Consider the following 16329-nt stretch of genomic DNA (forward strand, 5'->3'; position numbering starts at 1 on the left):
CCGGGTTGTAGATTTACCTGCCACACACTTGCAACTGGGTAGGGGGGCGAGGCGTGTGACTACGCCCCATTATTCAGCACAACCTCACTTTTGCTCACACCCGCACGCTGTGTACACGGGACACTAACGTCACTATTGTTTTCCTCAAACTACAATCATCACTTCCAAAGAGGAGTAAATTGAACAAAAATAGACAGCCATAGCAGGGAGTGCATGGCCCTTTGCAACTAGCACTAAATGTAGCTGAAAAGCAATAAATGCTAGAAATATTTTGGAAAAATGTGACCATGGTGAAAGTGATTGATGTAAACAGCTGATCCCTGAACAGACCTCACACACTTCAGGGTGAAAGCACAGACTAGTGGCAGAGATGACGTCAACTAGCAGACACCACAGAAGTTTTAGGAGCAAACTCCTAATTCCCCAAAAGGGCTTATTTAACAGCTGAGCACATAGCTCCTTCCAGTGAACACCACAATCTCTATTAAATGATCCCAAACTATGCCCTACTGGAAGGGCGTTCTCTAAAGAAAAATGATACTAAGAACGTTGAAGCTTCTTTTGTCTGTGTATTCCCTAATATTTCTCCATCCACCCTCAAAATGAACTATATAAATCAAACTTCTCTTAACTGTAGTTAATGTCTTTCTCTCTCAGCTGCTGTAGAGGATTCTTGGGGCTCTAGGAACTGCTTAAATTGTTTAAGCTTATTTTCCTAATCATCTATCACTAAATATACTTCTTTATCTAGCAGAGCCAGATGCAACCATGCAGGGTTAGCGGAAGTTTCACGAGAAACCTCTTTCGGGAAATACCATCTAAATGACTATATGCCAACTTGCCTTCCCACCTCTGCTCATGCAAACGGTCATCAACATATTTCGTATGCAATGGGGTACAACTGTCACAGATGTCCTCTTCTTTATATCGCGCTTCCTGCTGTACCACTGAGTTGGGCTATGGGAAATGCTTCCTCCTGGAAGTGCATCGTCTCTCTCATTCTCATCTCATCAACCCCACAGGTCTCCATCTAGCAACAAATCCAAACTGAGCACACTTGCTCTAGGACACTTGGCCCCACCCTCAACTTGACCTTTTTTAGAATAAGTCAGTTAATAAAAGACTAAGTATTTTCCACTGGATTTTCCCAATACAAGTTATTTGAGCCTTTGGATCAAAGAATATAGGAGCTCATGTTTTAGAAGCTATATAAGCTCAGAAAATCGATTTTAAGTGCATGAAAGAGATTCCGATATTGTTACCTCTAAATAATTTGTGTCGATACTTTTTAAAAAAAGATTAGGAACTGTTAAAGGCTTTCCTCTTCCATTCACTTAATCTACTAGGGAGCGAGTGTGGCTCTGTATTACAATGAGTTTAGTTCTTTGATAGTAACAAGCTATCAATGGATGTGGTGTGACTCCCATCATGGTATATCAGAATTTTCCTACAGAAAGCCATATACTAATCACTTTTCAAGCTACATGTCACAGTTCAATGCCATCACTAAAACAAATCATCAACAGACCCCTCCTGCTTCTGAAGGAAATCCTTGAACTCAGTTATGAGCAGGGGAAGATGAACATTTACTTTTGCTATGAGAAAGTAATTCAACTATTCACAATATAATCAGTAGCAGGGGAGGAAACTTCACACATGCTTCTCCTATTCCAAGAATTTAAGTCAAGTACTTGCCACTCTCTTATCAAAACCAGCCAGGGCTCTCATGGCACAACATCCACACCAGCTCTATATTTAATGACACCATTATGCACTGCCTGATACAGACTATGCCTACATTCAAAGTGAAGAGGAAAAGGCCTGGAGGCTGGCGGAGGCTGCAAACCCACTGCTCTGAAGCGACAACGTTCATTTCCTATTTGCCATTTGCGACGGCTGCACTGCTGCAGGGTTACGACTAATTAGCTGTAACAGTAGCTTTTTTCCTGGCATTCCAGCCCACTTGCCAGAGAGCAGGATCACCCCCTAAAACACATCCACGATTTTCACACCGAACTTGCAAACTGATTATTCACTGGTGAGAGGGGCCCCAGGGACTTACGTCCTTGACTGGCAGAACAGGAACCGCGGGTAGGCAGCAGTGCCAGCTTCCCCCAACTTGCCCTTCCACTGTGCCACAGATACCACACCAAGAAGAAAATTCAGTCTTCACATCCCAGTTGATCCTTAGCTTCTCAGCTGAAGTTGCCTGCACCGGGGAACACTGCTAGTGGTTTCTGTAATCTGTCCACCAGGGACCAGACTGAGGCCCTCCAATCACCTGCTAACAAATTTCTGCAAAAGAGAGACTGAGCTAAATTCGAACCAGGGACCTAGAAGTGAAAGGTTCCATCTCTCCACACCAGTCCCCTTGTTGATCTTCTCGCACTTGTTTTTTAATTCAAGAGAAGATGAAAAAAATGCTCCAGATACCCTGCATCAAACCGCCTGGGAGGTGGAGAGTGCGAGCTCGAAGGCGGAAGGAGAGGTTGTAGTCTTTTCAGCCTGAATGCTCCGTGAGCCCAGCCTGGGGAAGCATGACCTGAATACAAGATGACTGCAGCATGAGTCTGCTTCCCCTCATAAGCCACTAACCTTTAAGATGACAGCCCTGCAATCTGAATGACTGAACTATTCTCAGGGTCAGCGGAGATCTCCGGGCTCCAAATCTGACATCAACATGCAAAAGTTGTGACTGAATCCCGGTCTCGCCGAGAGTAAGATTAAACGCATGTGACATCTTTTGCAATCAAAGCGTTCCATTTCCCAAAGTATCTGCCACAGATTGATAACATCCATGCAAAAAGTTAAGCGCAATTATGTCTGTCACTGTAAAACACATTTCAGCAGCACTGAGTGACATTTTGCTTGACGCTGACAAATTGTTAGAAGACTGTTTGAATGACGCTGGTGGAGGCTTCAGCAGCACTTTGGGAAGGAAATCCGAAGGTACTTGCTAACCAAGGAACCACACACGCTGAGGGAACATAACGATTATGACAGAAGCAGATACACAGGCCTCAAAAAGCAGAGATGGCTTTGGGGTAGCTCTGCTTGCACAGACAGGAAGTCAGAGCTACCTCCCAGAAAAGCTGGGGTTAGAGTTACTGAGAGCACAATAGCATGGTACAAAGCTGAACTCTGCAGAACTGCAGGCTGGGAAGAACTTGTAATGAAGCTTTTACCCGTGTTTACTCCCTAAACACCAAACGTGATCTGACAAAGTCTCCGACACACATGGGCAGTGCCCAGTGATCCGCATGCTGTTCGCACACAGCAATTAAGCAGAAGTCCTCAAAAGGCAAGACTGAAATATTTATCATTAGCACCTGCTTTTGGGGAAAACCACCTCTCAAGTTCCCCAAGGTCTGGCGGGCGATCACTGTGCCATGTTAGCGCCAATGTATACAAGTGAAGTTACTCACACCAACCCTCTCAACAAAGCTGCATTTAATTACTGAGTGCTAGGAAACTGCTCAGCGGTACACATCACACACATCTAGGAAAGCAGTTTAAAGCTCCATATGCAATGTTCCTGTTACAAGTGACTCAAGTCAATGGAATTGATCTTTTAACAGTCACCTCTTGGATGAGAACCTGTAAGCGTATTTCTCCATGCTGCCGTTAGCACAAAGTACAGGGAGAAAAACACCTGATACCGTGTCATCCTACAGTGCACAATGGCAGCTCATCAGGTCACACTCCACAGCCCGACGTCTCATCCTCAGCAGCGTACCTGGGGCTCGGTCTTGGAGACCAGAAGCCCAGACACTTATAATAGGGAATATCAAGGACAAAAGAGAGCCAAAGAGATAACATGAACTATTCCCGCAAGACAAAACAAGCAATCCTTCCCTCCGCGCTGATAGGAGGAATTGTACTCAGCCCTTTGCCGCTTTCTGCTCCGCAGTTCTGAACAGATGTTCCACTGAAATCAATGGCTTATTACAGCATACTAGGATGAGAGGTGTATCCTGGATGTAGCAAGCATGCTAGTGAACAGGGAAGTCCTTAAAAAAGAGGGGTAGGTGTGTTTCCACTGCAGGCATCACTTTTTGAGAAACCCAGGATGCTCCCAGCTGGTAATTAAATACAAGTTCCAGATAAGACCGAGATTTCTGAACAATCTGTCACAAAAATGAGAGAATGGGGCTCATGTAATCTGGCACCGATTTCTCCTCTCTTTCTCTCTCAAAAGGGCAGACACAAACATTGCATGAGACTCACACACCTGAGTCACTGGCCACCTCCATCTGAGGAAATTCGAGGGCAGATGATTTAGAAAAAGCTTTTGTTCATCCGATATCGGTACAGAACTAGAGATGGAGTTCCAAGTTCCCAACAAACAAGCAAACCTAGTGCGACAGAGTGGGAGGGGACAATGAAATCCTCAGGCTGGGGCTAAGCATAGCCCAGAGTGTAAATGGCCCAAACAGAACCTCTGATGCATGCTATCAGTAAGCACAGTAAGGTGCTGAGCCGAGCCTCTTGCATAGCAGCAAAGCACATGTGATGGAATTCTGACGCACCAGCATCACTTGAATCAATAATTGACACGTCTGTTGAACCCGCTTGGCACAGAAATGAAAACTGACGTATTAAGAAGCCCTCCCATATGGAAGGGCTCAGATCTGCAGTAACTCACTGAGGCATCCTATTGGTTGGGTTTATCTCTACAGTGTTAGCTAGCATTCCGAAGCACTGAGGATTCACTGCACATTGTCCTGATTTAAAGGTGGTTAATAAAAACTAGCCAGAAACTGAAGAGAACCCTTTCAAATATCTGACCAACCTAACAACTAAATACCACTAGTTGTGTGCTCTGCTGGTCACTGATTCTGTCTTGGCATTTGCTGTTATTCAGAGCAGACTTTTGCTGCTGCTGCTGCTGGACTATATCCACATAGAATGAAATGGCAAACTGGCTACAAGTGTGTTCTCTTATCTCTATGGTCATGTTAAAAAAAGAAGTTACTTGTGACTACAACCTTCCATGGACATTAAAGCTCGAATAACTTACTACCTTGTTGATAAAGTGTTAAAACAGCTTTTCAAGTAACATATGTTTCTTCTAATAAGAAATGTTTGCAAGGAACATCTTTATATACATTTCTATTTCTAAAAAATATATTGGACAATAAATAATCAGTGTAAAAAAAGCGAGACATGAATAGATGCCTTGAATGATTGGACTGTTTTTATTCCAGTGTAAAAGTTACCTGTAAATCATACACAGGGCATGAGAGGAGAACCAGCTACAGACAGGTGGTTTTTACTAGGAGGCATTAATGTAACATTCAATTATTCCACTGCATACTGGCTGTTTTAACTCAGCTAAATTAGAATACATTTTATATTGACTATTTTGACATTTGTTTTATTTGGCGAGTAAAACAAAACTGATCCAATTTCCTTGCAGCCATTGTAAACCATAAACTGTACAACAAGAGGATATAAAATATATAAGCCTTGTAAACACTTCTTTTCAGACTGTCGCTGATGCTCGGAGCTCCAATTCTGGCCTGTTCCCAACCGCTCTGGAGCTGCTCTGCAGCCCTGCCTGCTCAGTCATAAAGTGACCCTCCCACACTGAGTGATTAAGGACAGCCATTGACATGCTCTTGCTACGATAATTTTTCTCTTTACCATGGAAATTTGCCTGCATTTTTCTCACAGGCAGACAAGGAAGATGTCTGCTGTAAAGACAAGACATCTCACTTTGATCTCGCATGGTCTTTGTTATTTATGCAGTTTGCGCCTAGTGGAATCTAGAAACAATACAATGGCTCCAGATAAAATAATCTGAGAACTCCAGCAAGCCTCGTTTCTGATCTTATTTATTATATCCCCACTATGAGGAGTGACCCAATGGCTCTGCATGGTGCATGGGTGCAAACTGGGATCTGCAGCAAGGATTGCTCCCAGACAGCACAAGAGGTCTAGCAAAACTTCCAGGGAAGTGACTGGTCAAAAATAAATCACAGAAGATGGTTGAGCAGTCACCACAATACACTAGGTTGTAAGAGTACACTTAGGGTCATGGGAATATGCCTGTACCAAGACATCTGCCTTAACAAGGATAAAGTTAACATACAGCCCCTTTCGAAGCCTTTTACAGGAAATGTTAAGGCTGCCACTCTTTAAAATGCACAGAAAATCACAACCACCAAGGAAATGGGTAACATCTTCTACACATACACTACACTGAACTTTGTACAATTTACAGTCTCCATGGAATTCCCTCCTGCCAATCTCCTTAGAAATATAAATCCCAAGCATGTCCTTGAATACTCTAGATATATTTGCAATGCACCAAATGTGCTAACAAAACACTGACATGCAAAGATAGGTAAAAACACAGAGATCTCGCTAGAGAATATGTAGTTCCACTGGGGTTGCCCAGGCTATGAGTTCAGAACGACTCTTCTGTGGGAATTCTCTCTCATCACTGCATGCAATGCTGTATTTTCATATCAAATGCCAATAATATCAATCATTCCATTCACTCTCTGTGTGTGGGGTTGTTTAACAACCCCCCCCTCCCCCACCACTGTGCTTTGTCCAGGAAAACGTAGTAAATAAGTGTAAGCTATAATTAGACTCCTGTTACTGTGACATGTAAAATACATACACACACTTAACACACAAGAACAAAACCAGGATGTTTGCAGCTGCACTAAGGCCCCCCCACTGCTGCAGTTCATTGTGTGACAGTGCACTGCTAGGCCTGTGCACAATGGACTGCAGCATGAGGGCCTAAAGCTGCAGGTCGACTGGGAAAAGCAAACCACAAGTGTCAAGGTATAAGCAGATTAATTTTGGGGATCAGGGAAAAAAATTATTCCCCACTCTCATATAATAAGCCTGCATAATTCACCAAGTGTATGAACGCTTCACCCTACCCTAGCCCCACTTTCCTAGGGTGGGTGGGGATGGTAGCAGTCTAACTAGACCACTGGCCTGCCCTGAAAAGTGAATCCCTACGCACCCAGGTGAAAACCAAAGATGCTTTATATATAGTTAAAAACAAAAATACAGGGCACCTGTGAAAAGCTTGGTGATGATATTATTATTGTTTGCTGGGTGCTGACAGCGCGAACTTTGCTGCACAAAACACAGAACGTAGGCAGCGCAGTGCTTGGAATTGGTTACACTGAAGAGGAGCACTTGGGCAGCCCTGAGTGCAGAACAACAACAAAAATACATTCAACTTTGCTACCTTCTCATCCCCATTCCATCCACGTGCCCTCTACACCTGACATCCACGCCGCTTTCCAAGGGAACAAATGTATTCCCCCATCCTACCAGGGTGGGTCATGGAATAATTCACACTATGACATTCTCCATTGGTCACAATCCCACGGGGTTGAGCATTCGGCTAAAATACATAGCATGGCATCCCCAAGCAGGAGAGAACCATAGAAAACACAGAAAAGTGGCAGAACCCACCTGGGAAGGTTAGGAGCTGGTGTTGAAGCTGGTTCTTGGGAAGTAGGTGTCACGGGTTGTGAAGAGTCATGGTTTCGTGGAACCCTGCCCATTCGGTACCAAATACCCATATTGTTAAGTTCCCTTTGTAAAAACAGAGAAGTCAAAGCTATTAGCAAACGCTGCATGCACACATGGACATTAAACACAGGTGAGTTTCACAAAGGAACATCTTGTGTAATAAGAATCAGGCTAATTGCCACACAGCGTCAATTAATTCTCACCCGAAGCAGAATACTACTTCGCACTTATATAGCACCTTCCCTTCAACCATCTCAGAGCTTTTTCACAAACGTTAACATAAACTCCCACTTAATTCCTGCGCTTGGGTTTGGTGCACACTGTGCGTGGTATGGCGAATATGGAACATATTCTGGATTAAGGGATACTTACCCTATAAATGTGTACTGTGGAGGGGCCTGCTTAGATCTGCCCAGGATTCGGATATCACAAATAGCAGCCTCTGTAGAGTCTCGAGGGATGAATTTAATGCACAACCTCTTCTTTCTGAAAGCTATTTCTTCTGTGAAAGGAAACCAGGATTAGATGCTCATTTTTATGCATGACTGGGGCATAAAAGTTATTTACTATGTCTTCAGATCTTATGCAGATAGTTATGGCAGGAATAGGAGGTGGACAGCAAATAAGTGTGCAAAGCCATTCACTGACTGAGAGGGAATTTTCTAACACAAGTCCTTCTGTGTGGCATGCAAGATTTGTTATTCAGCCGTACTTCTCTCCACAACATCATCTACAGAGAAGATTAGATACTATATACCACACAGAATTACAGCTCATGTAATAGAATTTGTCAGGCTGTTGTTTCCACATCCTATATCTCCCATATCATTTACTTGACTTCTCTCGTGGTAGTATTCACCATAGCAGCTGGGATAGTGATCTCGGGACTGCCGTTACAAACGCTGTGTTTGGTAACACACATGAAAGTCACCAGCATCATTGGTCAGTCCAGGATCAAAGCTTTTCCCACATGGCCATTCTTGAACGGTGACTTTAGACGGCAGCATATTAAATTCTAGTCAATGCCCCCAGCAGCCAGGCTCAAATTGGGAGCATTCAGCAAAATGCTGCCACTTAGTCAGACGAGGGCGGTGGAGCTAGAAGGCAAAATGTGACCCCAGCGGGTGGCACAGAAGAGGTGCAGGCACTCAGGTTCAGACCTCCTCAGGAACACCCTGCCCAAAGGCATCCGAGGCCTGTCTAGGCTGGGCTCCTTACACCAGTGTAGCTGCTGTAAGGGTGCAGGCCCACAATGTAGATATGCTGCAATGTACAATTTACCCCAGGAAGTTACCAGGGTATGTTGTGCTGGCAGAAACTCCACTGTGCACTCGTGCCGTGTATCTATAATGGAGGTTTGCCTGGTGTAGCTGCACCAGCGCATGTTCCCCTCGTCTAGCCAAACTCTGAGATGGAACTAATTGTGCTAGAAGCTTCAAAGCTTAAAGAACCAAGTCTAAGGAAATGCATGCTCACTTCCAGCTGGGGTTCATTTTGCTACCATATGCTCACCCCTCTAATCTTTGGAGGTCTCTGTACATTTCTCTGCCCTCGCTGTTGTTTGTAACTCCTCCACTTTAGTATAATCTCTGAATCTCATTAGCTGCTTGAGCTCTATTCTATACGAGCAAGATATTTAATGAAACAGGATTTCACACAGATTCCTGCTGTACACCACTCAAGGCTTCAACACAATTCAATCCTACTTTGTACGCTACTCCTCTCCAGCTAGTGGTCCTGCTGCCTGTTTTCAGCCCACATCACTATCCAAGTCAATCGGAATTAATTTCTGAATGTCACATTTTGTGAGGAACAGTACTGACTGTTTTACAAAAATCCAATGTGTTAATTCACTGTGCTCCCATTAGCTCCTGATTTTATAATTCGACACAAAAAAAAGCAATCAACTTTGCCTAACAAGATTTATTCCTTATTAGCTCCCAATGCTGATTATCTCTCTGGCTCAGTTATTATAGTGATTTTCTTCCTCAATATTTGGTCCATTATTTTATTAGGGATTAAAGCAAGATTTACAGGGCAGGAGTAACCAGGATCTCACATTTGCCTCTGAAACTAGTAGCGTTGCTAGGGTTTGACAATCTCCTGTGCCGATTTTTCTTTCTTATTACGATGTAGACAAATTTTGGTCATGTTCTTCTCACCTTGCATTGATACTACTTCCCACTCTTCGCAACTGGATAGCGAGCACACTGGCTTGTGCAAGCCGAGACAGAAGGCTTTAGGCACCCCAGAGGGCAACATCTGGGCGCACCAATTCGAGAAGATTGCGTAAAACTAACTCACATCTGGGCTTGAACTTCCAGAGAAGCAGCAGCTTACTGCTGAGACTGCAAAGTGTTCCACCTACAACTTCAATGGGGCTGAGTGTGGTGTCAGGCCGGGCTCGGCCACTGTAGGATTGGGGCCTAAAATGGAGTCAGTTCCTGAGTATGCAGTCCACATTCAAGTGCATGGTCAGCACAGTGACCCCCAGCTGCTGGTCTCTGGATACACATTTGTGGTGTCTTATGACACATGTGCCATGCAATTCCATGGACGTAGATAGTTTAAAGAGGTCACAGAAGTTTATAGATAGCTGGGACGTCAGCAGTGGAGTTGCTGAATGAAAATCTGCAAATCACCAGCAAGTAATTGGCGGGAAATAATTACCCTTCCATCAGTTCAAAGACTGTCCTCCTTTAAATCCATTGCAAACAGCTTCTCTCCGCAGGCCTGCACCAATTTGCAATCTATGCCCAGGTGATAGATAGCCATCCTGCTATGCACCTAGCCAAAGCAACCGTATGCCACTTCCTTCCTAGTGTTTGGCCATTGGAAGCAGCCATACTAATCTGCATCCCAGAGCTGCACAGACAATAGACAGTGAGTCTCGAGGGCACAGCATTCGATACACCACAGCCAACATTTTAAACGAGCTTAGCCTGATTTAAGCATGACCAGCTCCCATTCAAGTCAGACGGATCTGTGGGTGCTCAGGAACTCTGAAAATCAGGGCCCTTTGATTTAGGTGCCTAAACATGGATTTTAGAAGAATAGTTTTTGACTCCCACATTTCAAATGTTTGCCGTGACAGGCTAAGAGCACAATAGTTAGAATGTTGTGTTATTAGCCCACACACCAGTTACAAAGCAGACTACACATGGAAATGTGCAACCACAGATTTTACTTGGAACAGAAGTTGAGGCACTTATCTTACATTCAGGACACCACAGAGCTAGTCTGACTGGCTTTTGTCTGCCATGCTCTTTCACACTTTGCCAGATTCCTAGCAAACAGCGGAACAGCTAGCGCTGCTAAAAATACACGCTTAAATCATGCGAATGGAGGCAGGGAAAATGTCCCACTTTGTTTATACAAACAGAGCCTCTGCTTTCAAGGACTGCCTGGATTGCAGCCTGATAATTTTAAATGACTCACAGAGCCCTCTCTCCTCAACCACAAGTTAAACTAAACCACCCGAGCTTCAGGCTACTCTCCATCCACAGTCCCACGGGGATCGGCCCTACTCTGCTCCACACGTGCTACGAAGCTCTCCCTGGGGAGGGAAGGCGGATGGCACCAGGGAGTCAGTAAAGGTTACAGAACCTTTTACTTCTTGGTCACTCCTACTGGACAGCCCCAGGCTGGTAGGGACTCAAGAGCCATCTCCACATCTTGCAGATTCAGGCGCACTATTCACTGTGAAAAAGATTCACTGAGCCCCTCCCTTTCAATTCACAAGCTGGCCTGGATTTCATCACTGGCCAAAACGGATCCTTCATAATGACCTGCACGCATGCACACTGGCAGAGTGACTGCAGCCCCTTCCCGCAAGCTCCACCACTAGCCTGAAAGTGGTTTGCGGAGCTGGTGCACAGACCCCATCTGTAGCATGCAGAGGGGTACAGCAGTCAGGTTTAATTGGTGCAGAGGCCCTGGGGCTGAGTGGGTTTTTGTCCCCTAGATCAGGCATTTGTCTGGAAAGCTGGTTTTCCTTTACAGGGATGAAGGTGAGGCTTTTCTGGGCATTCTCCTTCCAACTCATCTCTGCAACCATGAGAAAGGCTCATGTGGCTCACAGCTCCCCTAATGCACAGGCACCAATTTGCTCATATCGGAGTGCTGTGAAGTCGTACGTGTACCATACACAATACCAGCACCGATCAGCAAAAAAGGCGAATTGTTCGCAGAGAACTCTGCCCCCAAAGCCCCAGAGGGGCTGAAGGGCTGACAAGAAGCGTGGGGCAGTGGCCCTTTAGCCATTTGGATCCCGTGTGTCACCCCTCATTTATCGAGGAGATCTAATGAACTCAGAACCGCTAGCGACAGCCAGACAGGTCAGGACTATTCCACGGCTGCATGCCCAGGACACGCTGGTGAAGAAGGAAAGGAGCCTTTTACGTGACTAACTCAGGTTTTGATGTCTAGGTGTGACTCATCTCACGGCTCCTTTCCAACACACAGAAGAGCCTCACTCACCTTCCCCAGCAGCTGAGCTTGTTTAACAGGCAATTAAGAGAGGTTCTGGCAGGTCTTTGCGTTTCAGAAAGAGCTCAAGGAACAGGCACTGACATGTAATGGCTGCCCTATCCCGCCAGAGCGCCAGTCAGTCACCTGACCCATCGCGCTGACCTCGGGGCAGTCTGGAGCAAGGGTCCTGCTGCCTTGCCTCAGGTGAAACCCTCTAGTCCAGCTTCGCTGGGGCCACCCAGGTGCAGATTCAGGGCACGGGGGCTGGGAGCCTGCGGAGCACGTTGCCAGACGCAAGACGCCCCGTCTTCATGAGCAGCGCCGTGGAATCCTGCCTCTCTGCAGGTGGGTGGTGCATCACTGTGGGGGGGGGGCCCACTGCACAGCGGCCTTTTGGGCCTCACCTGCTCATGCAAAGGGAGGGAACAAAATCCACACACACACCCCCGTCCTCCACCTGGAAGGTGCAACACTCCTGTGGGCAGTCGGCAGCTCCAGGGAAAAGCCCAAAGGAACACAGCCCATTTCTGCACAGCAGGGCCCAGGCTCAATTCCACCCGGGAACAACATGCCCTTTAGTCCTAGTCTGGCACCATCCATAAATATACACACACCACAGAGAAGCAACACTGCGGCCAGCCCTCACCTCCTCGGCCCTGCTGGAGCTGTGTGTGCGACGTGTGTGAGCACGGAGCCTGCAGCTCACAAAAATGGCACAGTGAATATGCACACTTACGTGTATCAACGGTCTCCTGGATGGGGATGAAGCCCACGGGTAACGTGTCCTTGATATCAATAAGTTTCACATCGACCAGGACGTTGCCTAAATGGCTCTTTAGAGAGAGGAGAAAAACAATTGACTGCAACTCTTAATAATTCAGGTTCTTCCTTCCTTGCCAATTTGACTTTAAGCTTCCTATTCAGCAGAGCATTTTAGAAGATAGAGCTACTGAAGAAAGAGCAGCAGGTGCCAGGCCAACAACTCAGCACTGCAGTTTTGTCATGGAGGTGATAGAAATAACGACTGGAATGAAGTCCATGAAATCTCGGAAATGGCTGTCAAACCAGATGTGATCAGGCCCCCAGACTGAGTGGTGGTGTGACCTAGTACACAGGAGCACAGCGCCATTCACGTTTGGCCTGTCCACCTGTCTCCATCGACGGAGGTGTGGTTGGGTCAAACCTGAGTGGTGCTGCAACTCCGGGCACCATGTCACTGTGCCCAGAGTTGGCCCCCGGGCTCAGACCTGCAGGACAGGAGCTGCCACTGTGTGGTGAGGGGGGGTGGGGGTGGGGGGGGCAGGGGGGTTCACTCTCCAGCCCCACCCTCCCTTTCTGAAATTCATCAATTTTTTCCCAAACTTCTGCCGTGAAATTTACTAAAAATGCCAGTGCCAAAATTGTAGCTTTACTCTTGACTGCCTACTCTACAGTATGTTCACAGCCCAAAGGGGTCATCAGCTAAGAGATTACAGACATCTTTGTTTATATAGGGTCTTCTGTAATCCCTGAGCACCTTGGAAATAGAGACCACATGATTCTCCTGGAAATCCCTGGGTCCCTACCCAGTAGCTAAAGGAGAATCACCATTGTCCAGTGAACTGTAAGCCAGCAAGCCCTATGCACTCTCCAGCTGCAAACGTCAGATGATGTTTATGTGGTAGCAATGGTGGGAAATGCTAAGGAAAGACATCTAGTGTAGACGCAGCCAAAGTTATTACATGCTCCTGCTAATTAATATTGAATACATATGGTGTTTGCTCCAAAGCAGACAAGCAAGCTCCAAAAGATCGCACCATTTGGAATGATAAATTTCATTTGGAATCCATATGAATTCTGAATCGGTGCCTTGTCCTATTAATCAAGACTTGAAGAGCTAACAAACAATTTAGAATGACAGCCTCCACAATTGTTTAGAGACTTCATTTCCTTTGCAGTTCCCATTAAAGCCAATATTCTGCCAATAGACAGGGATTCACATGTGAAAAGAAAACAAACACTCTTTCCTTGCCACGTGGCTCTTATGAACAGAAATGCACAACGTAATTAAAATGTCATTCTAAGCTGAGACTCGGTCAGTGTATTTTATCGTTACGTCCTGCAAACTGCCATGCACAGTTTTTAGCTGGGCAAGCAAAATATTTCAGACAAACCACTGCTTTCCAATTACTGTGTGTATTGGAATTGGGAGCTTTGACATTCGAGCAGGTTGATTGGGGGTTTACACCTTCTGAACAGTTTTTGTTTTGTTTTTTTAACTTTACCGCTCCATGGCAATACGGTGCCATCTAAACCCCAAGCAGTGTTGAGACTGAAGGTAAGCAGTGCGGATTTTCTAAAATCGGAATGTGTCAGTTAATGTTCTGTCTAGGCACAATGACTTGTAGATAAAATGCTCGTTGCTAATGCATCTTTCATATGGTATTATTCCTAGTGTCTGTTTTACACGAACATTCAACTTCCGGTAAACTGAGGCTTCCTCTGCCCCATCAGTACTAGGCAGAGAGAAGAAACAAACCAATCCACTATTGAAATGGCATGAGTCAGCGCTGGTTCCATGGAGTGTACTTAAGAGTGCAGCATATCATTTACTCAGGTAAAACTGCTCAAGAACCTGCTGTCCCCAGCATATAAACACCACCACATGCAAATGTCACCGTGTTTGGGAAGTTAGAAATTCGCTCAAAGATTGTTTGAAGCAGTTGAAAATGATGCTCCCACTCAAAAACCTCACAAACGAGCCCTACAATAAAGCTCCGTGAACGAACTGCTAACTGACCATTGACCAGGTGGGCGAGGGCATATCTGTGAATAGACAAGGTTTGGAGCTCGAGAGCTGGTCTCTCTCACCAACAGACGTTGGTCCAACAACAGATATTACCTCCCCCACCTGGTCTCGCTGACATCCTGGGACCCACACAGCCACTACGCTGCATACACCTGAACTAGTGTCAATGGTGTGACTGGCTACACCAGACAGCTGACTGCGCTGCAGCTGGGCCGCTGTGAGCTCCTAGTGGAGCTGCTCTGAGCCGCCGGGAGACCGTTAACCCAGCCCCAATGAGCGGCAGTAGCCATGCTGGCAGGAGAATGCTGTCTGCCCCGGCGCGTAGGTTGGCGTAACCTACGTCAATCACGGGGGCGGCTTCTTCACAGTCCTCAGTGACGTCACTTACACCGACACAAGCGCTGGAGTAGACATGGCCTGTTACTGTGCTAACCACTGAACATACACCCATGGAACCCCACCAGCAGCTGACATGGATATCGAAGGGAGGAGACAACGGCCTCTCTGGCATGATCCCGAGCTGGCCCTGGCAGCTCTAACGCTCAAAGGTTTAAAATCTCGGCGGTGAGGCACTGCCTCTATAGAGTCTGGCCAACAGCTAACGTAGACCGATGGGAGGGGAACTCTCGTGCATAGTCCAGGAGCATGGGGAGGTGTGCAGGCGGGGCCCTGCTCTCCCAGCTGGGAAGAGGAAAGGGACAGGGAGCTGGGTCCGTCCACTTCCTTTCCCTTGCATCCCGCTACCCCTGCGGCCGCTGATGAACTGTTAATGTGCTCAGTGCAGGCCAGCAGCTCAGTGCCAACATCGACTGGTTCCTATGGGCCCCTGGCATAGATGGAGTCTGTAACCCTGAACAGCCACTAACCATTGGTTAGAAGGTGAGACGATCAGAAGGCTGTGAATAGGCCTCATCTGCTCTAACTGCACTGACTCTGCTAGCACTTGCCCTCCCCACTCTTCTGTTTCTCACTCTTGGATGTATCTATATACCTCCTCCCATCTGTGGTTTCCACTTCATGCCTCTGATGAAGTGGGCTGCAGCCCACGAAAGCTTCTGCCCACAGAAATGTGTTCGTCTTTAAGGTGCTACAGGACTCTCATTGTTTTTGCTGTATACAGACTAACACAGCGACCCCTCTGGAACTTTTGACTCAGTACTGACATTCAAACCACGGAGAGCAGCACAAGTGCCCCCTCCATAGTGTGCTCATTGGCCTTGGAAAGCCAAATCAAATATTTTCCCCCAGAAAATATAACGTTTTTAGATGATACTCAACTGGAAAATATAAACAGCCAGTAAAGGCATCAGCCTAACAGCTCCTTACCCAAGTGACACAGTCTAGGCCACAAACAACCAAGCCTGTCTGGATTTAGCCACCCGCTGTCCGCAGGAGATGCACAAAGACAGCTGCTGCCTACAAACTGTGAACAACATCTTCATATCCATGCTGGAAGATGTGATTACAGGGCAGACGCAGACACACACAAAGCTACTGGAGAACCTGGGTGAGTGCTAAAGAGCTGCAGTGGAGCAGAGATGAGTGAGGAAGTGAATCCCGCA

The 16329-nt window shown here is 46.3% G+C and overlaps 1 protein-coding gene across 6 annotated transcripts in view; it reads right to left on the reverse strand.

Annotated features, from left to right (window-relative positions):
* MVB12B (multivesicular body subunit 12B) overlaps positions 1 to 16329 on the reverse strand; it is a 100859-nt gene that overhangs the window by 59885 nt on the left and 24645 nt on the right. For all 6 annotated transcript variants that reach the window (XM_067541670.1, XM_067541667.1, XM_067541666.1 and 3 more), the window contains exons 4-6: positions 12716 to 12812; positions 7882 to 8011; positions 7450 to 7572 (exon numbers count right to left, since the gene is read on the reverse strand). In XM_067541670.1, the coding sequence (XP_067397771.1) occupies positions 7450 to 7572; positions 7882 to 8011; positions 12716 to 12812 (350 nt within the window). The remainder of the gene's footprint in view (positions 1 to 7449; positions 7573 to 7881; positions 8012 to 12715; positions 12813 to 16329) is intronic.

This window comes from Emydura macquarii, unplaced genomic scaffold (assembly GCF_026122565.2).
Source record: "Emydura macquarii macquarii isolate MOO-44397 ecotype Brisbane River unplaced genomic scaffold, CSIRO-AGI_Emac_v2 contig_691, whole genome shotgun sequence".
NCBI classification, from domain to species: domain Eukaryota; kingdom Metazoa; phylum Chordata; order Testudines; family Chelidae; genus Emydura; species Emydura macquarii.